This window comes from Dipteris shenzhenensis, chromosome 6 (genome assembly GCF_047967505.1).
Source record: "Dipteris shenzhenensis isolate YYH24624 ecotype China chromosome 6, Dip_SZ_1.0, whole genome shotgun sequence".
NCBI classification, from domain to species: Eukaryota; Viridiplantae; Streptophyta; class Polypodiopsida; order Gleicheniales; family Dipteridaceae; genus Dipteris; species Dipteris shenzhenensis.
In genome coordinates, this window is record NC_141601.1 from 57,891,129 (window position 1) to 57,917,849 (window position 26,721).

The 26,721-nt window shown below is 44.2% G+C and overlaps 1 protein-coding gene across 1 annotated transcript in view; it reads right to left on the reverse strand.

Moving 5' to 3' along the window:
- Positions 1-4,062: 4,062 nt before the first annotated feature.
- Positions 4,063-26,721, reverse strand: part of LOC147901409 (uncharacterized) — a 40,868-nt gene continuing 18,209 nt past the window's right edge. The window contains exons 3-4 of the mRNA XM_087375919.1: positions 20,706-20,842; positions 4,063-5,232 (exon numbers count right to left, since the gene is read on the reverse strand). Of these exons, the coding sequence (XP_087232045.1) occupies positions 4,623-5,232; positions 20,706-20,842 (747 nt within the window). The 3' untranslated portion in view covers positions 4,063-4,622. The remainder of the gene's footprint in view (positions 5,233-20,705; positions 20,843-26,721) is intronic.

Below are 26,721 nucleotides of genomic sequence, written 5' to 3' on the forward strand. Positions count from 1 at the left end.
AGTATGCATATCCACCTCAGGATCTGGGCCTCTAACCTGAGAGGATAGCAAACCCGCAATTTCCTCTTCAAAGAAAAGAGTACACTTGATGTGACTGCAGCCTAAGTGACACCAACTCCTGAATTTTCTTCAAGGGTGTGACCATTTGAAGATGTACCTTTCCATGTACGAGAAGGTAAGGGTCTCCTAGCAGTAAAAGTTTTCCTTGGAGTCTACTAAGCCTATTGTAAAGTGTTTACTTTTCCCTCGGGTTGAGAAGTAGAAGGCATTGACATATAAGCATTCCCATTTGAAGAAATTGGTGCTTTTTCCTTTTCCTGGGCTACAATACCTAGTTTGTTGCCCTTACTTTTTACCACCGACGAACCAACTGTGTCTTTATTTTTGCATCGAAGTAGGCATAGCATCCGAAGGCATTTTGTGTAACACCAGAGGGAATTGGGAGGCCATGTGCCCAAATGTTTTACATTCAAAGCAAGCTCCTACAAATAACCCCCATTTGAGCTTATAAAATGCACTTCCCATAGCGACATGATTTACTGTAACAGAACAAGATTCTAGAGTGGGATTATTAGTATCCCAAAGGATGCAAAACCTATTTGAATTCCCATTTGGCCTTGATGGACACACCACCTTGCCTAAAGAAGCGACAATTTTGAGCCAAAGATGAGGGAGGAAAATCAGCCACACGCATAACATGAAAAACCCTCATGCATAACATGAGAAACCAGTTGAGCAAGTGAGCCATTCAGAGGGTTATCTTGATCTGAGTCTTGCTTTTGTTTCTTGTGTGAATATATCTTCATTGAAGTCATGTAACTGCAAGGAGAGAAAAACAAAGGAGAAGATAGCAAGAGTAAAAAGACTTTTGACAGAGAAAAAGATAAAAGAGAAAGAGCCCAGAAGACAGGAAACGTGTGCACATGATAAGCAAGGATAGCAAGGTCTAGCAGAGAAGGAAAAGACATTTATACAAAACGTCTCACAACAATCAAAAATAACAGCAAAAAGGGAGAAAAAGAGGCAAGAGAGAGAAATGCTGGCGACCGGCCCTAAGCACAACCTTCATCACGCCAAAAGAGGCCTTACAATAGGTGCACAGAGAGGGAAGGAGGACGGAGGAGCTAATGAAGGGCATGAAACCCTAAGAATAAACGTAGAGACCCTAAAAGGGGGCTCTAGAGATGATGCTGGGCTCCTGAGAAGATGTGAGACCTTGAACGAAGCTCCAGAGAGGGCACGAGACCCTAGACGGGGCTGGAGGGAAGGCGTAGGATTGAAGACGAGGCTCTCAAGAAGGCACGAGACTCGAGGCAAGCTTGCAGCAACAAGGATACACCATGACGAAGCTCAATGACCTCTCTCCACCACCCCCACACCACCCACCCACCCAACCCCACCCCCCCCCCCCCCCCCCCAACACACACACACACACACACACACCCACACCCCCCCCAACCACCACCACCACACTCACACACACACACACAGAGAAGCTATGATTTCCTTAATGAATTTGTTGGTCTCTATTATGTGTGTTGTAGACAAATGTAATCTCTTTATGATGCAAATTACATCTTTCGATGTGACTATTTCTTTATACATTGCATCATAAAAGATAGCTTCTCCAAACAACCAAGTTAAAATTAAATGTAACCAAGTTGAATGGTTGGCAGCATGAGACATTCTCCCAAGTTCATAGAATTAGGCCACCTTCACATCCAAACAAAGGAACCTATACTACAATGAAGTTTCAATGTATTCACTAAAAATGCTTCAATGGCCTTTGTTCATGTTTTCCTATATCAAAACAATGAACCCTATTATATTGAAAGAAGCAATAAATGGATTTGAATAAAGTGAATGCAAGGCTACTATGAAAGCAAAGCACCCATTATTGTGAAAGAGGCCCTAAATGAATTTGAATCAAGGAATGCAAGGATAATATGGGCCAGAAGCAATAAAGCAATAATATCTAGAGAGTGATTGACTTTTTCCTAATAAAAGACTAGTAAGGTATAAGCTGGTGGTACGAATGAAATTTGAAATAGATGGTAATACATTTGCCAAACTCATAGCAAGGGTCTCTCTCCAACTACTCCCGTGACATCTATAAGAGTAATTATTACACTAGTTTTCAATTGTGGCTTTTTGTTTGTTTAAATGTAAGGCAACACCTAGTAGCTTTCTGTTTCTTTACACTTAACACTCAAGATGTCTACCGTGAGTCCCTTAGGACTAGGTGTCCTCCTCCTCAAGGGTCTGCTTGCCATTTTCCTATCCTTTAGTAAGGCTCCTTGCTAGAAGAATTTATCTCATTTGTTACTTGGGTTTGTCCACAAATTTTGAGACACAAGCACCTTTTTGTTAGAAATCACGGTACAACGGAAAAAAAAGAGATGAATACTTGCTTGAAAACAACTCAACAAAAGTGCAACAACAACGTAACAAAGGAGATGGCAAAACTGAACAAGTTTTTCCTTCTAGAATGAAGGGGAAAAAGGCTGCAAGAGGAGCAGCTACAAAGGGCAGCAGTTGCTGCAATCTTCTTCCACCAACAGTGGGCTAGACAAGTCGCCTTCTCCCTACTAAGTGCATGTTGCTGGATCAGCTTCAATCTTGAGAGGTTGAAGGTTTGAGTGTTGTTTTATAGTGAGGGGGAAAGGGGCTTTATACAATAGAGGGGAGAGGCCACAAAGGGGTGGTGGATTGACCACCGACCATTGACCTTAACCACCGACCATTGACCTTGACCACCGGCCATTGACCTTGGCCACCGACCATTGACTTTGACCTTGGCCACCGACCACCTCTCAATCACTCCCCCTTCTAACCGCCTAAGCCCCTTGCCCTTCTCCTCATAAATGGGGGGGCAAAACATGTGGGGCATTAACCACGAATTCTAACACTTTTGTATTTGCATGTTTGTACTACTTTGCTTTCAGCAAAGGCACTCTAGGAGAAACAAAGCAAATAAGAATTTACCATTGGAAACAAAGAAAATAAGTGCTTCCTTATCACAGCTTTGGGATCGCCTATCCTGCCTGACAGGATTTTTTAATTATATTGATGCTCTAGACATATTTTAAAGGTGCCTTTCATGACCATTCTAGCATGCCCAAGAGCCTTTAAAAAATACAAGCACCTGTTCACTTCTTGAGTATGCTCTTGAAAATGTTTTGGCTAATATACTTTTCATCTCTAAAATTATGTATGTCCACTTCTAATCCTTCTCTTCCCTCTCGATTTTCCTCCTTCTCTTTCTGTCATTTTGCTGCCTGCTTTCATTTTATTATTTCTTCTCCTCTGCTCGGACAAAAAGAGCTTTGCCCGAAAATCCAGTAAAACCATTGCACATTACAAATGCCGATTTTCTCAACATCCATGCCCCTACAGACACTGAAAGAAAATGTCTGAGGAACAACCAGAGTGCCTTGCATGCTGCCATGCTCTAAATGGAAAGACAACCACGTAATAAGCATATCTAAGACAAAAAAGAAGCTCCCCATAGGTAAGCAAATAAAAATTTACCATTGGAAACAAAGAAAATAAAAGCTATCTTATCACAGCTTTGGGATCGCATATCCTGCCCGATAGGTTTTTTTAATTAGATTGATGCTCTAGACATATTTTGAAGGTGCCTTTCATGGCCATTCTAGCCTGCCCAAAATCTACTTGCTCCTAGATTACAATATGTTTGATGATGAGCCTTTTTTTTTTTAAAGCACCTGTTCACTTCTTGAGTATGCTCTTGAAAATGTATATTCAAAAAGCTGTTCAGCTAATTTACTTTTCATCTTCTAAAATTATGTATGTCCACTTCTAATCCTTCTCTTCCCTTTCAATTTCCTCCTTCCTCTTTCTGTCATTTTGCTGCCTGCTTTGCCTGGAAAGGCAGTAAAAAACTTTGCACATTACAGATGCCGATTTTCTCAACCCAGATCCATGCCCCTACGGACACTGAAAGAAAATGTCTGAGGAACAACCAGAGTGCCTTGCATGCTCTAAATGGAAAGACAACCACGTAATAAGCATATCTAAGACAAAAAAGCTCCCCATAGGTAATAAGCAAATAAAAATTTACCATTGGAAACAAAGAAAATAAAAGCTTCCTTATCACAGCTTTGGGATCACATATTTTAATTAGATTGATGCTCTAGACATATTTTGAAGGTGCCTTTCATGACCATTCTAGCAGACCCAAAATGTACTTGCTGCTAGATTACAATATGTTTGATGATGAGCCTTGGAAAAAAAAAAAGCACCTGTTCACTTCTTGAGTATGCTCTTAAAAATGTATTTCAAAAAGCTGTTCAGCTAATTTACTTTTCATCTTCTAAAATTATATGTCCACTTCTAATCCTTCTCTTCCCTTTCGATTTTCCTCCTTCCTCTTTCTGTCATTTTGCTGCCTGCTTTCATTTTATTATTTCTTCTCTCCTGCTCGGACAAAAAGAGCTTCGCCTGAAAAGGCAGTAAAAACCTTTGCACATTACAAATGCCCATTTTCTCAACTCACATCCATGCTCCATGCCCCTACAGACACTGAAAGAAAATGTCTGAGGAACAACCAGAGCACCTTGCATGCTCTAAATGGAAAGACAACCACGTAATAAGGATATCTAAGACAAAAAAGAAGCTCCCCATAGGTTGGGTAGAGAATCCTTAAACAAAGCTCTAAGCAACGCTTCATCCTTCTCTCCTAAGCGGTATGCCCCATACCCTCTGGTCACAGCTATTCCCAAACCTCTCCTCCCATTGGTCACCGCATTCTTCCTCGTTCTTGCAAGTATGCTAGCCGGCATCAAGTCATCTTTCTCATTCACATCTCTGCTTGTCTCCCTGAAACTGGCATTTGTGAAGTCTGCATTTTGCTGTCCAGCTGTAAGTTCATCTGGCGTACCTTCAAGAAAACCAGAAGAGAATTTGACACTCATGTCCTCTTCATCCTTATCCACATTCTTGTCCTCCCTTTTGTCAGGTACAGCGTCGCCCCACCACTGTGTTGACAGGACAGACAACCCTCTTCTTGGAAACCCGTGTCTAAATTCATCCAGGTAAGTTGGAATGTTTACGCGTAGATGGAATTGATGATGTAGCTGTGGATGATGATCTATGTGCAGAGGTCTGAGAGAGGAAGCATGCAATGTATAACCATGAACGGGGCCAGTTGGCTGCTGCTTCATAAAGTAAGAGTTCTTGTGTTCACCTTCTGCAGAACCGAGTGTCATACTGCAACACAAACACAAACATTTTACAATCAACATAGGAAATGGGAAAACATCAGGAACAAGATCAATAATCAAGCAACTCAAAGTCTAAACCTTTTCCAATGTGGAAGTCAGAATGTCAAAATATATTGTTTGACAAAATGTAACAGCACAAATGCCAATCCATCATCAAATTCGATTTCTGATGCCTGTTCCATGGCTTTTCTAATTTAATAAACACATAGGAGGCAAGGTGATCTCAACCTAAGGAGGAATGTCTTTGTGCCTTTACAGTGTTTTGAGGTAACGAAGTATATAAGGAAGCCAAGTTTAGCTAAGAAGTGATTACTTTACAAGGCTAAGAAACAACATAATACAGGTATGGAAAAATATTATATCACAAGACCCTATATGCAAGAAAAGGCATCCCTTTAGCAGAGAATGCTAGCAGCCCCTGGATTTGACATTTTCTTAAAAAGCATCTGAAAAAGGACAAGCCTGTGAACATATGAGCAATCATCCATAAACTGTATCTGCTCAACCAAAAAACTTGGAGCCCATGGTTTTCGAATTCCCTATAAAAACATAGAAGAAATGCTACGGATAGCCTTAATATTGAGCTCTGTTTGCAAGTTCTTCACATGCTCCATTTGCATGTCCAAATGCCTATAGTGGCTTCACCATTGTGCACCTCGCTTCCATTTCTCACAATGTGGTTCCAGAGCAGGTTGTCTCTTGCTCCCCCGTCCTTGGAAAGCACTTCTGTCGTGAAAATTCTCAGTTTCATCACGAGAACCCCTGCAGAGAAATCGTTTTCAGTCAAGCGCCTTCAAATTTGAAATTGGGAGAGCTCATGGAGCTTCTGTACATTAGGCCAGTGTTGTTCGGGCTGCTAGAAAATTGCAGCTAGTAATGCTCAAGGCTTGAATGGGTGTTTCCACTCATGGAAAAATCAAAAGTTCTTATGGTCTTCAAGCACTTCATTGCTATGGTTAAAATTCATGCAAATTGCGTGCCAAATCCTACATTCTGGCAGAGGGAGGAATACATTTCAAATGAATTTGCAAAATTCTTGGCTGAGAAGGGCATCACACGTTACATCCAAATCAAAATGACGTGATTGAATGTCACAAGGACGTGAAATTATGGGACTTTTGATTTGTGACTCCCGTAATTTGCACGTGACTGCCTTGAGCCTTTGGGGCACGAGGGTCCGGCCATGGGGTGGGACTTGGGGAATTAAAATTCCTAGTGAGCCCTTGGAATAGTGAATGTGCGCCCAGTTACTAGGCAATTAATTCTTAGGGCCAAAGTGTGCAATAGGGGGGCCAAAAGAGTGGTGCAATTAAAAACTGCTATTTTTGGCACAGGACTACAAAAGGGGCCTAGAGCTCTTATTTTGGGTCCAGTTGGCCAAATCAGTTTCAAAAGGACCCAGATCATCAATTGTGAGCTGCCAAAGCCTGCCAAGAGCTGCTATAGCAAAATCGCAGATTACCAAGAGCTTCAGGAGCTTGCCAAGGGAAAACGTCACCAGTCAAGGCCTGTACCAGCACATCCAGGACCTGCCAGAGGAAAATACACTAGATCAAAGACCTTTTGCAGATTGCGATTTCTGCCAGGAGTGTCTACTACAAATTGTGATCCAGTTTCCACAGTTTCCAGCTCGTTTCCAGGTCCTCCGAGCTGTGCCAACTATCTGCGTCCTGTTCTGGTATTGTTTCCAGGTATTTCCGGGCTGCTACAGGGACTGCGATTTGTTTTCAGAAGTTTCCAGGCTGTCCAGGCTGTGCAGAGAAAATTGTGATTCTATTTCTGGGCTGTGCACGGAAATTGCAATTCAATTTTTGGGCTGTCCAAGCTGTCCAAGAAGATTGCGATTTGATTTTGGAGGCTTCCGGACTGTGCTAGCTCACTTTGGCAACTTTCCAGGCAAGGGTGCTCGCTTCTAAGCTGTGTTTGGGGTTGTGCCAAAGCAGAATCAGCTTATCTCCGCAGGATCTTGGGTTTTCTAGCCAGGGTGACCTTTCTTCTGCGGATTCCGGGTAGAAGAAGGCTTGTCTTTACCTGCTTTTGCCGTTCCCAGGTTGGTTGCTAGCTAGTTATTGCATTTTGGTTTCTTTCCTCGCGAAGAAGGGTTGATTTATGCTGTTGGGCAGTGGCCAGGGAGGCTATAGATTGAGGCAACCCACTGGGAAGTGTTTGGTTGTTTGCATAGTTTTTTCCATACGTTACCATACGCATACGTCATACGAGTACGGAAGTATGATTGGAGTATGGTTCAGCCCTTGGGACTGAAACATACGTGACCCTAGTTTTACCCAAAAAAATTCAGAAAAATATAGATTGATCATTGATCATTGTACACATTAAATTGACATAGAGGTATTAAACTGAAACTTGAAACTTGTATTAATTTTAAAGTCATCACTCATGAGTCATGAGTCCTAAATCGTGATTCATCATTCATGAAAGACTCCAACCTCCAGAGACCGTAGTCATCTGGATTCTAGATTTTGATACATCATGATTCATACATAGTGAACATCATGATCAAAGGAAGTAGGTACTAGTAGCTACACCAAATTTCAAAACATGAAAGGCAAAACATCATAAAGAAAAGGCTGCCAGTGTGCCACAGCCCGGAAATAAAGCATGCATGACAATTCACAACCAATGAGGCTCAAGCCTCAAGTTGCATCTTCATCCTCATCCTCATCCTCATCATCATCATCATCAATGCCTGCACCCTCCTCATCCTCCTCCTCCTCCTCATCACTTTCATCCTCATCTGCCTCGCCATGGAACTCCAAAAGACTAGAGCTGCTTGAAGCTGCAGCAACATCCATCGTTCCTGTAAGTGTAACAATAGGGGCTGCAATGTCTTCTCCCTCTGTATCTGCTTGCCTCACTAGCAGCCTATCATCATCCTTCTCCTTGTTGATCATTTCTAGGGTCACTTCTATCTTCTCAAATCCCCTTTCCTCTGCAAAGAAAAAACGACGGAGAGCAATGTATGCATCCTTCCGTGCTTGTGACTCCCATGCCTTTTCCAAGGTTCCCTTTGACATCTTTAACTTCTTTTGCTTTGGCTCATATGCACTGCCAGATGCATTTCCACTTGTAGTACCACTCACTGAGGCATCTCCCAAATCAGCCACATCTTCAACAAGCTGTTTTGGAGCAATTTTTAGGGCCGCCTTTGCCTGCAATCTTCGACAAGTATCTTTCACATTTTCAAGAGGAGCGGTACACTTGTCAACCCCCAAGCCTGTGAGCCCAAGAAAATGTGCCCTTATACGGGTCGGTCCTCCATCCCATGAATGAGGCAATATTTACATTTACAAGTATATTGGCCCTTCCCCAAAGGCTTTAAGGCCTCTACAAATTCCCATTCTGGTCCTTTTTGTCTTCCCATTTGCAGATCTGCAAGCTGCAAATTTGCAAAAGAGGGCAAATAAGGCATTGGGCAAAGGGACAATTTCCAAAGAGGGCTTGAAGCCCTTGCAAGCTGCCCTGTTAGATGGCATCAACTAAAGAGAGAGCACTTGCTGCAAAACAGGAAAAAAGAGCAGCCATTGCAATTACCTTGACGCTTGGAGTAGGTAGAGTGTAGAGGCAGGCTGCGGGCTGCAACTGTACGGTGACCACTGACCTCCAAATCAAGTAGAAGAGGGCAAAGGGCTGCCTAAATAGAGGGCAGCAAGGTGCTGAAGAAGAGGGCAAACTGAAGAAAAGTGAAGGGCTGAGGAGACTCGGGAGTCAGAACTGAAGAAGAGGGCAAAGGGCTGCCTAAATAGGCTCTTGAGAAGAGGGCAAAGGGCTGCCTAAATAGAGGGCAAACGGCTGCCTAAATAGTCTCTTGAGGTAGCAAGGTCGGTGTGCAGGCAGAGAGTCGGTGATTGGAATTTGGGCGTAGACTGTAGTACGTACGGCCTTTCTTGGGATTCGGGAGCCTTCACAAGGACGTCGTACAGATTAGAAAATAGGAGCCAAGCAATAATATAAGGTACGCATCCCGATCCCCCCCCCCAAAAAGTGACGTACGGAAATCCGTACGTATGGCCGTACAGAATCCGTACGAAAAAGACCTTACGCATACGGATGCAACAGTGGTTGTTTGGTTGCACCAGAGTTGAGCTGTTGAGGGCTTTATCTTGCAGTTGTTCAGCCGTGTTTGGCTGGTTGGGCACTTGGATGTGTGATTGCAGGAGTGGTTCAGACAGTGGATGCTATTGGGGTCTCTGTTGCATGCTTTGGTTGGATGAGAATACAAGATTGTCTAGTGATTGGATGCCGTTCACCGTTTGAAGTTGAGCAAGGAATTACAAAGAGTGGGCTGGATGGGAAGTCTGAGGGCGTTGGTTTGCCTGTGGTGCAGCTTCCCAGAGACCTTTATAATCAGCCTCTTGGCTTCAAATGAATGTTAAATAAATACTTCAAGGGGTGCCAACGTTTGGGGCCAATCGGTGTCTTTGTTTTTTAGTAGGACCGCTCTAGCTCCCCTGTGATTTGTGGTGTGGTGCAAATTTTCTTGTCTATTTACTGTATATGCTGTATTTACGTGGATCCTACCACCCTTTACGTTGTTGAGGCTGGTTTCAGTGATTCCATCGCTGGGATCCACCTAACTTCTTCAAGAGGGGAGCCTGTGGCTGGCTTGGTGCAAGTCCAGCAAACTAGGTGAAGAAGACAGCATACTATTCAGTAAATATGTCACACAGGGAGAGATCCGTGAGCCTTACTGAGGAGGAAGAGCAGATGTCTCAGTCTCTTGGAGGGGACCAAGGTGTAGGAGAGGAGACCCAGCATGTTGCAGAGCATCAAGATGATCGGACGAATGCGGAGGATGTGGAGCTATTCAAGGCACAGATGCAGAGTTTCGCGAGTGCTTTCACCCCCGGTCACACAGAATCCTCGCTTCCAGAAGATGATGAACTCAGATGTGCAGCTGAAGAAAAGGAAGCCTAATGATGGGGATAGGGATGTTGAAGCTAACAAGCGACCACATGTTGATGGGGATAGGGATGTTGAAGCTAACAAGCGACCACATTTTCATGATCAGCCTTCTCAAATCCCTTATGGTCAGCAACAGTCTAACACGATTCCAGGACCGACTAAAGGTAATAATTTTCAGTCCATGGTTTCTGGACAGCAGGGAGTTTTGGCAAAGCCGGTTCAGCCAGGCTATTTTGGTAGTGGATCAGTGTTTCAGGCTATGGTCAGCCCACAAGCCCAATTTTCGGGCATGCCTGCTAGTCAAACAGTTGGGTTTCAGCCTAATTTACAGCCCATGGGACGGAACATGATGTATGCAAATGTTGGAGCAACCCCAGGGATGCAAACAGGTATGCCTAACGCAGCAACAGATAACCTTGCTTTGGGAAATATGCAAAATTCGGGTGCTAGTCTGAATAGTACAGCTTTTTCCTAATGCTGGTAGTGTGGGGGGATAGAGTGAGTGTTACTGTCCCGTTTGCTCAGGCACCTGTTTATGACAATTTGACACCTCGGGGGAAGTTGAAGGACTTTAAGGAGGCAAGTGCAGCCGTGAAATTGGAGACATTCAGTGGGGTGCAGGACAAACTCAAGGCCTTGACCTTTTTGCAACAGTTCGATGCAACTTACAAGGAGGGAATTTCACAGAGTCATCTAAGATACGCCGGGCTGCTAGTTTTCTAAAGGGGAACGCACTCTAGTGGTGGACCACTATGCTTATGCAAAACACTGCACCAAACACGTGGGTAGGTTTCAAGCAGGTGTTTTCAGCCGCGTGGCTTACCACGACTTTTGAGGTTGACATTATGACTGCTTGGCATGAGCTGAATTCCATTAATTGCCGCAATTTAGAGGAGTATAACAGCAAGTTTTGGGCGGCTTTGTTGCCCGTTAGCTCCTACCGGCTTGTTCCTTTCACTGAGCAGGTTGAGAAATATTGTTACGGGCTGCCTAAAGAGTTGAGAGATTACTGCACGAAGACTCAAGTCTCTAATATGTCTCAGCTTATCGAGAATGCTACCACAGCTTATGCTTTCATGCAGGGAAGACTTCAAGGTTCAAAGGTGGACGAAAGCAGAAAGCTAAGAAAGATAACACAGATAAGAAAACTGGGTTCCGATTTTCCAAAATAGAGAAGAAGGCCAATAGTCAGAAGGCTGCATTTGTTGCAAGGAGGCAACAAAACAATAAAAAGACGTCCGAGTATTTGATTCCAGAGGAGCGGCGAACTCTCTTTGAGGAAAAGAAGTGTTTCAAATGCAAAGAACCGGGACATATATCTCAGGATTGCCCAAAGTGGAAAGAGGAGAAGGCTGAGGCAAGCAAAGGTGATCAGAAGGGGAAGAAACTGAAGACCATGGCTGGGTTGATGCTTGACGTGATCAGTGAGCAGCCCCAGGGTGAGGAAACTGAGTTATGCAGAGCTTGGGGTAAGGTTCGGGATCAAACAGCCCTATTTTCTTTGATCCAGGTGCAAAGGCCAATTTTATTTCTCCCGAGATGGTAGCAAGTTTGGGCATTCGAGCTAAGGATATGGGACCGAGTTGTGAAGCTGGCATGGCTAACCCAGAGTCTTTGCCAATTTTATTTATCCCGAGATGGCAGCGAGATTAGGCATTCGAGCTAAGGAGATGGGACCGAGTCGTGAAGCTGGCATGGCTAACCCGGAGTTCACTACTCTTGTCACACCTATTATAGGAAAGTTACGCTTACATATCCAGACTTTCGTGGACAGCGAAGACTTTTACATTATGCCACTTGCAGGTTGTGACGTTTTGTTGGGTATGCCATGGATGCATCGTTGGGACTTGATGATCGAAACCAGGAAGAGAAAAATTACAGTTTTGCATAAGGGCTTCGAAGACCCATGTAATTGACGCAAAATTAAAAGGGGAGTCTGTCCCAGTTGTAACGGCTTCTGCCATTAATTCTATAATGAAAAGTCATATTTCTGCGTACATGGTTTTTGCTCGAGAGATATCCCCTATAAATGACGAGCATATTGTTTCCCGTTTAGAAAAGCAAAGGGCTGTTTTTCTAACTGAATTTTCAGATTGCTTTTCTAATGAGTTGCCTAGTGAGCTTCCACCAGAAAGGCCAGAGGACCATGGGATTGACATCATACCTGGCAATCGTCCACCCAATAGACCACCTTACAGAGTTAGTGCGGTGCAGCAAGAGGAGATCATGAGTCGGGTAAATGAACTTTTGGAGAAGGGGCTGATTCAGCCAAGTTCATCGCCTTATTGCTCTGTTCTGTTGGTTCAAAAGAAGGATGGTTCTTGGCGTATGTGTATTGATTACCGCGCCTTGAATAAAATCACCATTAAGAATCGCTTCCCTATACCCAGGATAGATGATATTCTAGATAGGTTGAAGGGTGGAGCTGTTTTCAGCCGCATTGATTTGAAGAGTGGGTACCATCAGGTTCGCATACGTCCAGAGGATGTGCATAAGACGGCGTTCAGGACTTCTTTTGGGTTGTATGAGTTTTTGGTTATGCCTTTCAGACTCACTAATGCTCCTCCCACCTTCAATCGTATGATGGACAAGATCTTTCGAAACCACAGAGCCTTCAAGGGTACATTCTTTGATGACATGATTGTATTTTCGAAAGATGAGAAGGAGCATCGGGAGCATCTCGCGATTGTGTTCGCTGAGCTCAAGAGGCAGAGGTTGCTCATAAACCCCAAGAAGAGTGAGTTTTGCATGGCTGAGATTCATTTTCTGGGGCATATTCTTTCCAAGGATGGGGTTCGTATGGATCCAGCTAAAGTGGAAGCAATACGGAATTGGCCACAACCAAAGAATTTGCATGAGGTTCATAGTTTCTTGGGTTTGTATTCCTACTACCGTCGTTTTATCCGTCACTTTGCAAAAATTGCAGCCCCTATGCATGCGCTTTCCAAGGAGAGGCCTTTCCAATGGGCACAAGCAGAGCATGCCTCTTTTGAGAAGCTGAAGCGCAAGCTTACAACAGATCCGGTGCTGATTTTACCAGACTTGAGGAAGTCTTTTCATGTGCATGCGGATGCTTGCGGTAAAAATGGTATTGGAGCTGTTCTCACACAGGATGGGCATCCTATAGCTTATGAGAGTCGCATTCTACAGCCAACTGAGTTGCATTTACAGATTTATGAGAAGGAGATGTTGGCTGTACTTCATGCTTTATCCACTTGGAAGCATTATCTATTGGGAGCTGATTTTACAGTACAGACGGATCATCAATCTTTGCACTACTTCTTGACACAATCTAAGCTCTCCGAGAAGCACATGAGGTGGGCAAACTTCTTGTCAATGTTTCATTTTCAGATTGTACATGTTGAGGGCAAGAAGAATGTGGTTGCACATGCTTTGTCCAGGAAGCCACAAGTTTCAACTGTGACAATTACTTATCACAATGAGTTGGATGAAATGAAGGATTACTATGCCGAAGATGAGCAATTTGCTGAAATCTATGACCAGCTTATTAATGGACAGAGGCACGAGCATTATGTGCTTAACGATGGGTTATGATGATGCATGGCAGGTTATGTGTAACTAAGCAGCTAAGGCAGAAGGTCACGAGAGAATGTCATGATCCACCGTATGCAAGACATCGAGGTATTGATGCTACAGTTAAGACGGTGGAGCATTTCTTTTATTGACCTACGTTGCGTCGTGATGTTGATGAGTATGTTCGCACATGCCTAACCTGTCAGAAGGCGAAGTATGATCGCAGGAAGACTCCTGGACTGTTACGTCCTTTGTCCATACCCCATGGACCATGGGAGAGCATAGCCATGGATTTTATTTTTGATTTGCCAAGGACCCCTACAGGTAATGATGGAATATGGACAATCATTGATCGCTTCAGCAAGCAGGCGCACTTCATTCCTACACGGAAGAAGATTGGGGCATATCATATGACGAAGTTGTTCATGCAGAATATTTTCAAGTATCATGGTATGCCAAAGTCCATTGTGAGTGATAGAGACCCGCGCATGACTAGCTTGTCCAATTACAAGCATGTCATCCACATGAAGGACTAAAATCAGCAAATCTGTCCCACACTTGCGGATGTAAAGGGTAGCCTCTATAGGGCTGTTCTGAAAGCCAAGTGTGAGCAAATGAGAATGAATTCTCGAATACCAAGCCCGAGGTGCCGCTTCAATCCATAGAGGGCCTTTTTCAAGCGGCATGCCTTGCTTTCAAAACCTTCAACCTCAAAGCCAGGAGGTTGGGAAACATAGACCTCTTCCTGCAAATGCCCATGAAGGAAAGCTGTCTTAATATCAAGCTGATGTATCTGCCAATGAAAGTGGGCAGCAAATGCAATAACAATGCGAATGGTATCGATCCTAGAAGTGGGAGTAAAAGTCTCCATACTGCTGAGCATAGCCCTTAGCAACAAGACGGGCTTTGTAACGGTCCACTGAACCATCAGCTTTCCGTTTGATCTTGTAAACCCACTTAGTTCCAACGGCATTCTTGCCATAAGGCAAATCACACAACTCCCGAGTCCCAAGTGTCATTCTGATGGATAGAATCCAATTCAGCTTGCATGGCCTTCATCCAACAATCATTCTGAAAGACATAATGGCTCTTCATTGCATGCTATAGCAACCAAAGCATAAGCAACAAAACTAGCATGCTCTTTCCGGACAGCTGCTCTCGTACGGGCTGGCAAAGGAGTGTCTTGTTAATGTGTCAAGGAGCCAACGGGATACCTTTTTAGGCTCCTGAATTTCTGCTCTTTCCTACCTCAGATGGAACATCATCCCGAGCATCGGATGGAAACGAAGGCAACAAGCTGTCAAATATGTCTGGGGCATCAACAACGGGCTGTTTTTGACAGTCCAGCAAAGGCATAGTGAAGATTCATCAAACACAACATCCTGACTGACAAAACACTTGCCCGTGCGGGGCTGATATAGCTTATAGCCCCTGCTCTCCGAACTATACCCAAGAAAAATGCATTTAACAGCTTTATCATCCAACTTAGTGCGTCTCTGTGAAGGCACATGAGCATAAGCTAAGCATCCAAAAGTCCTCATGTGGGAAATGCAAGGCTTACAACCCGTCCAAGCCTCATAAGGTGTGATAGTTTGCAATGCCTTTGTAGGACATCTATTCAAGATGTAATTTGCACACATGACCGCATCCAACCACAACTTATTAGGCAAATGTTTGCCTTTCAACATGCATCTGGCACTGATCTATTCTTCCGCTCAGCCACGGGATTCTGTTGAGGAGTATAAGGCACCGTGCATCAATGATTAATGCCAACGGAAAGCCAAAAAAACAGCAAACTCCTTCGACATGTATTCACCCCCCCTGTCTGTATTAATGTGAGCAATGTGCAGCCCACTCTCATTCTCAACCACGGCAATAAAGTGCTTAAAGCATGAAGAAACATCAAACTTGGATTTCAATGCGAAAATCCAAGTGTACCTGGTGAAATCATCAATAAAAGTAACAAAATAGTAGAACCCCCCAAGAGTTGCAACCCTCATGGGTCCACAAACATCACTATGAACTAGATAAAGCTTATGTGAAGCACCAACTCTCCCATCCTTGGGAAACACAGCACGGTGCATCTTACCAAGTAAGCATGGTTCACAAACATGTTTGGTAGGCATATGCATTTTGGGAAGATCGACAACCATATCTTCCTTATATAACTTCACCAGGGCTCCAAAATTGAGATGTCCAAACCTCTCATGCCACAAATGAGTATCTGCCATGGTACAATCAATAGCAAAGGCATGTGCATCGGCAAGTGCAGCATCATCATCTGAACATCTGTCATAAGCATCAAGTCTGTAAAGACCGCTAGACAATGTGCCAGTCAAAACCAAGGTAATGGCATGTGTAACATCATACACTGCACACCTCACACCATCAAAAATAACCTGAAAGCCACATGTAGCAATGGCTGAAATAGAAACGAGGTTCTTACAAATGCCTGGAAGATAAAGCACATGCTCTAGAGTGACAATACCACCAGAGACAGAAGTAAGAGCAACTTGCTCGATACCTTTCACCGTATATGATGCATTATTGGTGCATGTGACACTGCCCCTCTTAGATGTAAGCTCCAATGAGCTGAATAACTTCCTGCAGGAAGTGATGTGCTTGCTAGCACCACTATCAAAGAACCAGGCATCACGAACATCTGAAACTGCCATACAAGCATCATCTGACATGTAACCAAGAAAGCCCAATGGTGGTCTTGTGCGAAATTAGCAGACTCATGTCGATCTTCTGCACTAGAAGAACTAGATATTGCAAGACCAGAGTCTTTCTTTTTCTTTTCAGATGCTATGCGCTTCCTGCATTCAGAAATATCATGCCCAGGTTTCCTGCAATAATTACATCTCTTCTTCTTTTTGTTATCCCCTGAAGAAGAGGCACCATGTGAATGATCAGCATGGGAAATAAGAGGGCTTTCCAACTGAAACCTTGCCTTTACCTTTTTGTTTGTGATGGGCAACAAATGCTTGATCACTAGCCATAGTAGCATTGCGATTCACACGACTTTGCTCCTCCTGAAGAAGAAGAGCAACAAGCTGGTCAAATGAGAAATGATTGGCATCACCCCCTGCAACCAACCTCAATGTAGAAGCAAAGCCTTGATATGAATCAGGCAACCCATCAAGGGTATTAGAAACCAGCTAAGAATCATCAGGCATAATCTCATCAATGTTAGCCAACTGCTCTTTCAAATCCTTCACATTAGTGAGATAGGCATCCATGTTACCACCCTCATCAAGCTTTAAATCTTTCAACTGCCAGTGGAGATCGGCAACCCTCGCCTCATTCCGCACCTAATACAAAGATGCAAGCTGATTCCATGCCTGCTTAGCTGTCTTGCAAGACCGAATATGAGGGATAATAACCTGCTTCACTGAAAGAGCAATCAAGGCATGTGCTTTGGCATCACAACCATCCCACTGAATTTGCTCATGTGAAGGAGGCAAAGCACCTGAAGCAGGAGGTGCATGAGTCCTGCCTGTAGCAGTAGAACCATCACCTGAAGACCCATCACCTGAAGAAGCAGAGGCTGCAGGTGTAGCACCCGTAGCAGTGCGTGTAGGCCTGGCCTCAGAACCTGAAACAATATGCCATAGATCCTTCGCAACCAAAACATGTCCCATCATGTATGACCACATGGGGTAATTGGTGCCATCAAGCTTGTCATCGGCCCCAATCAGCCCAAACAAATCATCTTTACTACCAGACATGGTGCTGGAATACAAGGCAAATGCACCAACTAGCAAAGCAAATGAGAGAAAGGCAACCTCTCAGAATCAAGTGCCAAAAAATCTGCCCAAGCTTCAAAGCTTATGTCTGCAAAAGACTCTGCTGTCCCAAGGTGTACCTGTTGCAAGAAAAATCCCCAAAGGCAACACGAGGCCTTTCCAAAATGCAAATGAAGCAGAAATTGGAAAAAGCCAATGCAACAACGGCTTACCCAATGATGAACAGCAGTGACAGGCTCTGAAAGCGAGCAAATGAGGGCTGAAAATGAGAATTACAGCAAAAGAACTGCTCCCACGAGAAGGAGAGCACGTAGAAATGGAGTGAAAGAGATCCAATGGAGAAGCTCGCAGCCCGAGACAAAGGGATGCCAAATGAGGAGGGAAGGGCTCAAAGAGAAGTCTCCAAATCAATTCAACAGCTCCAAATGGCTCCAAATGCCAGCACGCAGCTCAAGGCAGCTCCAAAACGTTGGCACGCAGCTCGAGGCAGCTCCAAAATGCTGAGAAACCTGAAAAATGATTGGCGCACACCCCGAGGCAGCTCCGTACGGATTTTTGGCAATTGTACAGATTCTGACATGCGTATGAATTTCCGTACAGGTGTACGAATTTTCTGACAATGTCCGTATGGGTGTACGGATTTTTTTGACAGGTCCGTACGGGTGTACGGATTTTCTGACAGGTCCATACAATTAGGTTTTTGGTACAGAAAAGTGCTCATATTTGCTTCAAAATGCGTCTCCTTCACAGTAGCTGCTCCAAAATGCGATCTTCTTGCGTCAGAATGAGATCTTTCGCGACAGAATTGCTTGGAAAGGTCTCAAACACTAGTGGGAGTGTGAAAACCAGCAAGACCAGCAAGAATGAGGACTCTAGAGCTTGCCAAACAGCTTGGGAAAGCTGTCAATGGCTGAGGAAATGGATTCCCAACCTGCTCTGATACCACTGTTGGGTGTTGGAAGCAATGGAAGCTCAAAAATGGAAGCACAATGGAGAAAAACGAGATGCTGTAATAGATTGCTGCAAAACTGAAGTGTGGAGGCTCAAGGTAGAGCCAACCTAACAAAACCCTAGGGCTAACTGTCCTAACTGACCTAGATGGTACATAAACTAACTATACCAATAGCCCTGGCCTACAAGGCTCATACCAAGGTATAAGTGGCATCTATGGATAGCCCATGAGATAGCCTACAACACTGTCATTTGGATTGATGTTTCCCAAGGGGAGTGACTTGCATTTGCATGATTATCTTGACTCAGATTGGGGTTGGTGATTACGACTCTCAACAATCAACCAAGAGAAAGTGTTTATTTTTCGGACATTCATATTTGAGTTAGAAATAGTCAACAGTTGCTACCTCCTCGTGTGAAGCTGAGTATAGGGCAGCTTTCACAACATCGATTGAATGTGTTTTGTTGCGACAATTGCTTGTACATCTACATCATCATTGGGGTCTCCCATCCCAATTCTAAATGACAATCAAAGTGCTATTGCAGTAGCTCGGAATCTTGTGTTTTATACCTAAATGAAACACATATCATTATGTCAGAGAGGCATGAGAGATCAGCATGATCTTTTGCCGGGCACATTAGATGATCTGTTCACCAAGGCACAAACTTGAGAAAAGTTTTATTATTTCCGCAAAGCTTTAAACTTCTTTCCATTTAGTGGTTGAAATTTGAGATCACACCTTGTACATGAATATATTAACACTGCTAGGGGAATGTTGGAAATATCAAGGCAGTGGTCAATATTAGGTTAGTATTAAGGGGCACTTTTTCCCTCATTGAGGCATTTTCCCATTAACCACTGCTTGAATGGGTGAATTAGTTGTTTGTGAGGGTTTTAATCCCACTTTGGGTTTCACCCTTGGGTTTTAGGGTTTATACCCTTGTACTTCATGCCAACCTGTCAATTCTCAATACAGCAGTTCATCGAGTTGTTTCTCCTCCACTGTTGTGCACTCGCTTCCATTCCTCACATGCAACATCTTGATGATTCCTTGTAAGTGTAAGCGAAATAGAATAACCAACGCCCTTTGAGCCCCTGAAATCATGTTCATCCCATGTCTTATTCCGATAAGCTAGGTCCTACATGTACATATCCACCACGACTACTGGCAGTCCTCAGTAGCAGGTCCTGAAGAGTCCATACATAACAAATGATAACTTTGCCTTTAAAGTGTCAGGGAAATTATCTAGTTGTCCTAGTAGGGTGCATTGCACTTGCAAACTGCCATGTGGACACCATTGGCCACACAAACCCTGAAGTGGACCTTCCCATCTCTGTAGAGAGCCATTTTTCTTGCTCCTTGTCTCAAACATTGCTTTATCCTCTCTGTCTTGGGTCTCCACCATTTTTGTGAGGCAAGGCGACCGTCTCATTGTTTTAGGGCCTTGCTGTCTCTCTCATTTTTTTTCCTTTTTTAAAGTCAAAACAACCCCCCTCATCTACTCAGTTGCATTGTATCTTTGCAGCCGCTAAGTCCAGGAAAGGTTACTAACATAAGATCATTTAGAATTAGCTTGAAACCCTAACAATGTAATTAAATCCGAGAATACGACAAGCCAATTTATATTTAAAAAACTGGTTCCTGGTGTTCTTTTAGTAGCAGGCCATGACACAAGCTTAATTCGAAGCATTATTTGAATTATGTTAAGCATGTCAGGCAACCAAAAAGAGTAATGATATCGCAAGCAGTTTTAGCACATGCAAGCTAAGAATCAAAGTTGTCACTCTTAAGACCAGTTTATGCCTCAAAACAGACTAAATGATATCTGGGAGACAGCAACAACTGGCTAAGACTCTTAAGCATTAAGGCAACAGCTGCCTTAATTTGAAATATGTTAAGCATGTCAGGCAACCAAGAGAGTAATGGTATCGTGAACAGTTTTAACACATGCAAGCTAAGAATCAAAATTGTCACTCTTAAGACCAGTTTATGCCTCAAAACAGACTACATGATATCTGGGAGACAGCATCAACTGGCTAAGACTCTTAAGCATTAAGGCAACAGCTGCTACAAAAAAAAAATCGCAGCCATTCAAACATACCCCAGGCATACATGAGTCCGCCTAGAAAACAACATGATCCCTGAAACGCTTTTTCCCACCTTTGCATTAATATTGCTTCCTACTTCAAGCTCAGAGCTTCTATAGACGCCACATACTGTTTCAAGCACTTCAAACTAATACAAAACATAAAACACTCTCAATTTAAAAGAAACTGGATAAAAAGTGGTTTCCAACTCACGGTTTATAACCTCCAGATTTGTTCACATAGAAAGGATGTGAACCGTGTTGCAAGGGCATCCGTGCCATCTGTTCTAATGAAGCTCTCTCTTTTGCAGCTTCCCTTTTTATATCTTCCACCGTCTTTCCTGCCAAAATCTTCATTTCACAGCTTTTGTTAACTCCTATAAGTAACAAAAAGATATTTATCATGTGTCAGAAATATAAGCATAAGCACATAGATCATATTTACATGATAAACCAATCTCAACATAAGCCATGTTTCATGGTATAGCCCAAAAAGCCAGTAACAGTAGTTCCAAAACCCACACAGATGAGTGAAGAGCAGGTGCAAAGGTCACTCAATCCAAATTTAAATATGTAATTATTGACATACATATGATATGCATTGCAGTGCACAATACTTTCTCCCCCAAGAAACTGCAAGTATAATGGATGATAGCAAACAGGAGCATTAAAACAGAAAATCAGTTCATTTTGTCACATACAAAACCTTTTAATTTGGAAAAAGAATCCCACAAATGCTGGCTTTCACTTCCACTCTTTTGCAGAGCTCATGTTACCCATAACATAGCCACTCACAGCCACTTGCATCTACTTGAATCAAAGCAGCTACTTGCATCGCTTGGTTGCATATAACTTAATATCACAGCTCAGTGAACAGCACAACTAAATATACTTATGTATGGACCCTGTGTAGACCTAAAAATCACTGCTTCAAGGCCCGAGATAGGCTTACGATGGGATACATTTCTCTTGTGAGGCTAGAGTACAAGTGCCTCCAAACACATTTCCAAGATCCACATCCGAAAAACTCATTTTTGATTCACCGGCAGAACTAACTATGGCTAGTTGGTGCTTGACATTGGTGACATATTCACCTGCATGTGGCAGGTGTTAGCCAAGGCAGCTAACCCTAGAGCTCGGACTGTGCCACAAGGCACCTAAGGGAATGTCTAGGACTAACTAGTAAGTCTTGCTAAATACAGCCAGGGGCTACGTCTATATAAGAGGGGCTAAGTCTTGCACATGGACTGCCATGGGCATCCACAGCCCGTGGCCATGCTGGACTGCCACGCAGGCAGCCAGCTCAGCCCCGAGCAGCCACGCCACCTGTGACTGCCACGCAGTCAGCCAACAAGAACAGGGCGCAGCAACAGTCGCAGCAAAGGCAACACATCAGCAGCCAGTCAGCTGCCATGTGGACTGGTCGGTGCCACGGCCACGTCAGCCCAGTCGGTGGGCAGCAGCAGGGTCGGCCACGCTGGTCGGTCAGTTTTGAGGCCCAAGGGAACCTATAAAAGGAAGCCCCTTGGCCTTCATTTCCCATCCCACCTCAGGCCTTCCAGCCTTCAGTGAAGCAGCACCTAGGACTCCCCGCAGCAGACCAGTAGGGTAGCCTCAGCCTCTTCAAGGATCTAGTGAGGATTCACCTAATCTAGGTAGTCTACTCTTCCAGTTTTGCAGTGAGGGTTTCAGCCCCTTCATACAGTTGTATTCAGCCCTTTGGGCATTCATTATTCAGTTGTATCTATTTCCTCTTCGGAGGTCCACTACATTCTCTCCCTCTGATTCCTCACTCACATCCACAGCATCACTTTGTGTTGCAGTTGCAATTAGTATTGAGTAGGAGAGAGAGTGAGGATAGTCTATCTCCCGCTACATGGACAGATGCCATTAATTACTTCATATCGACTCGAACAAAGGGTGCAAACAGGTGCAAGTAGAAAGAAGTTTGTATGAAAAACCAAAAAAGCCTATAAGATCAAAATCTGAATATGTCATGCCACACCACATGTAGGGGAATTGGAGGAGTCTAATACACATCTGCAATATGTAGGGTCCCTAGGCTCTTTAATGTCTCTGAACAATGTTTGAGATCTACGACTATTGTCCATTGGTCTACTCCATGGGCAAACTCATGTGAGGCATGCTAGAGTCCGCCAAGAAGTAATACGGCAGGTAGGCTCAGCTCAAAATCGGCTATGAGAGATTGAAGCTATGAAGGAACCTAGCTGGGGTCCCAACCATAGGTTTGATGTCTCCAAAGCATGTCTCTCTTGCCTCACGGCTTGCTCAGTAGGCTTGACCCACGGGCACCATGAGGTGGCCTAATGTTGCAAGGAGAGTACCCCGAATGCGGCATCTGCTCACTGGTCTTGCATCTAATCCTCATGCTGGTCTAGCATATATGGGCGTCAAGCTCGGGATTGCACGGTGAAGGTGGCCATTGAGTGTAGGCTCATCTCCTATTAAGGAGTCTATAACCCATTGTAGTCTGTCCTGCTGGTCCAGTGCCGATCGCACAAGTGTGCATCTAACACAAAAAGAATGGCACACCTCTGGTCTAGATAGACAATGACTGGGCGCATATCCTAAAATTCTTGCTTTAACAAACAATGGTATCTCTCACAGATCTCATTCTATCAAGGGCATCTCACGCACATGCTCCTCTATCTCCACGTCTTACATGTTGTGCATAGTCTCAATCCACGATGATGTCATTGTTAGAAATGGACCAACAGAGGGTACGCACAGCGAAAGACTGATAGAATAGCCCAGGAGCTCACACAGTGAGTGTGTGGAGTGGAATCACAAACTTCTTTAACTTATGTGCATCACATAGATGTGCAGACTAGTAAATAGACTATGATCCAGCCAAATATAGAAACCACCAAAATAATATATTTCCGTCCAAACCTATGGACACAATACAAAAGAGAGAGATCCAAAGTCCCACCAGAGCGTGGTCCTTTGATCTTACCACAAGGTACTTCTACTATCTGCCGGATATCTCTAGAACATTGAGCCCGCGTTCTCCACCTCGAGCGTATGTCGACTCTTCGTCCCGATCCCTTCCACCTTGCTGTCCGGAGGCCAGCCTAGGTCGGCAGCACTTGAGCTAGGTCTGCAGCTTTACAGCCCACTTGTCTCTTGCTGGATAGAGTCCCACAGAAGGCTGGTCTGCTGCTCCTGCTGCTCCCTAAACTGCTGCTCCAAGTGATGATGAATGAGGGCCTGGGGGCCCTCCTTTTACAGGCCCCCAAGGGCTGCGGTAAAAACTGACCAGGCAAAGGCTGCTTATGGCCGACCCAAACAGGCCGACCAGGCCCTGACCTGGTCTGCCTATAAATGCCCCTATGGGGCTCTCTTTTCTAGGGCCTTTAGCCCACACTTCAAGGCAGAGGCCCAGCCCCTAGGTCAGCCCTATGACCCCATCTGCTTGCTCCTCCAAGTTCTTCTTTCTTTCCCCGATCTCTGCCCCCATGGCAGCCATAGTGCTGCCCATGTGGCCCTCCATCAGTTTCCAGGTCCACCCCCCCCATGCTCTCCTCATATGGGGGCTTAGAGATGGGAAGGTAACCTTTCCAATAGTCATTTGGCCTCGGCCTCTCATCCACTCTCAATTTGGATTCTATGAGATGGCTCATAGCTATCTACGGGAGAGAATCATGACATATAATCTCTCAAATCCAACCCACTAATAATTTGAGGTCCACCCCTTGAAAATTTGCTACATATAACACTAATAGTCTAACCAAGGAGTCAAAGAGGAGGAGCTTTGTGTGCACATCCTAGAAGTGGGCCCAAAACACTTCCTCTCTAATCTTGCTAATGATGCAATGCACTCTAATCAGTCGAGCATAGGCCGCCAATTTCATGCTATGAACCAGGGTCTTGCAAAAATGCATCCCAAGTATACATAAGATGTGAAAATCCCAACTTGTGTCCTTGAAAAAGTGAAGGACTCATGCCAAAAATGGGCATTAGAAGTGTTGAGGTCATAACCTCCTACTGAGATTGACCTTCCCCTCCTTGCATAAATTCTCACAATCTCTCCTTTCTCAACTGTCACGAAATGCATGGACAATTGCCAAATAGGTATGTAGGCTTGCCACTGTGTCTAAGATCAAGACAACATTGTCTGCATAAACTAAGATAGGGACAAGAGTCTCTGCAAGTGTCAAGCAAGCACTCGACCAGAGTATCAAAGGAGGATGCCAACTCATCAATGTAGAGGCCAAAGTGGGTGGCGAATAGAGGGCATCCCTGCTTCATACCAATGGTGCAACTCACCTCCTCTAACATCCCCTATGTGATACATACATAACTCTCTCGTATAGTGCCTATGACTACCCAAATGACATCATTTGCAATCCCCAATGCCCAAAGTCATGAGAGGAGGAAAGCCCAGGAAACTAAGTCGAATGCCTTGCAGAAGTCTACAAAGCAACAATAAATTTTGTACTCCATTGCCTAGCCTGTTGAAGAGGATGGAGACGACAAGCAAGAAAATATTCGAGATGTCTCGTTGGGGCTGGGGACACCATAATGGTGTACATGTAGTTCTTCCAAAGGGTGAGATTCTAGATGGGACACATTTTGATTCTTTTCTAAGATTTCATCCAGAACTCTAGTTACTAATGTAGAGGATATTTAAAGTTTCTAATCGTGTCAGACAAGAAATTTCTGGTTCTTGCGTCGCATAATGCGTACTCTCTACGTATCTATTCCTTGTGCAGCTTGGTCTCAAAGTGCCATCATTGTCTAATCAGCAATCATCATCGTACCAGCTAGTTTGAGACATGGACCCCTCCTTCAACTTCCCTATTTTGACTAGGCTGTGTGGGGAAATGATTTTTGTAGTAATGTGAATAAAGTGAGTGAGGAGGTGAGCTTTACCATCAAGGTGGGCTGGCTGTCTATGTCTACGTAGCTACCATATATGTGAGCTAGTGAATGGTCGAAGTCTTGTTGATAACATGCGGAAGGACTAGGAAGTGATGGATGGGGGATAGGCTGAGGTTGAGAGCAAGATGAAAGGAAACACAGTGAGATGACTGTTACAATGTCATGCATTGAGTTCTGGTGCACCACTTCAGATTCATGTTTAGATCTCTGAGCTCGATGCTCATGCAAGAGGAAAACAGAGAGAAAAAAGTACAGGGACCAAAGTGCGAAGAACAAGGCCATTCTTGCGTCAAGAAAAGGAAGGAAGGTAAGCCCAAGACTACTGGTGATTCTTCAATAGAGGCACGGGACTCTTCAAAGAGTGGGACCAAGAAGAAACAAAGAATATTCTAATGTGACAAGCCTAGATATATAGCCGTGAAAGAGGAGCTGCTGCCCCAAAGCATCCCAAAGACAGTATTTGCAAACATTGAGATGATGACTGGCAGAATGTTATACATTGAGTGCTGGTGCACCAGTTCAGATTCCTGTGCAGAGGACAGTACCTGTCACCCAGATTCAGAGACTGAGAACTAGGCCGTCGACACTGAGGGGGAAGATTTGAATGCAGACTCCAAGAGCAGAACAACCAGACTGTTGCATGGCTCCAGAATCACAGGCGGATGGCACTCAAAGAGGTGCGCTGAATAATCTTTTATGAGTTTAGCAAGATGTTTTGGAATGTTTGGCTAGCGTGGAGTTCTCAACAGGAAGAGACCCATCAGACCACCAGAGGGAGCACTTATAAACCAAAGGCATGCTGTGTCTTCTGCATGATGACTCAGAAAGTTGGTGATGTGGACTTCCTGGAGGACATCAAACTGATTTTAAATATCCAGATATATCTAGATGAATCTTGTTTGACAAGATTAGTTGTCAAACAAGAGATTTACAAAGCAAACTCTGTCAAAGACTTTGTTGGAGACGAGAGAGCACACAGAGAGTATGAATGTGAGCTTGGAAGACTAATGTCACATGCACCCCTGCACTTGGGTGCAAGGTGACACACTGGCTACATCGACAAGTGCATTATAGTTCCCAGATAGGAGATTTTGTCATATGCTGTGACCCCTTTGTGAGCCCTTGTCCAGGGACAATCAGGCACAAGCTACGTAGGTCAGTCTCTCAGCCTTAGGTCAAGTCAGTAAGTCAGTTCTTGTTCACTAGTACCCACTGGAGAACAGCAGGTTAACTGTTTCCATCTTATAGTTTAGGTCTTAGCCTAGGTTAGGAGTCCCTTTAGGGTCCCCAAAGGCTGGACAGGTAAGCAGGGAAGGCAGCTTGCA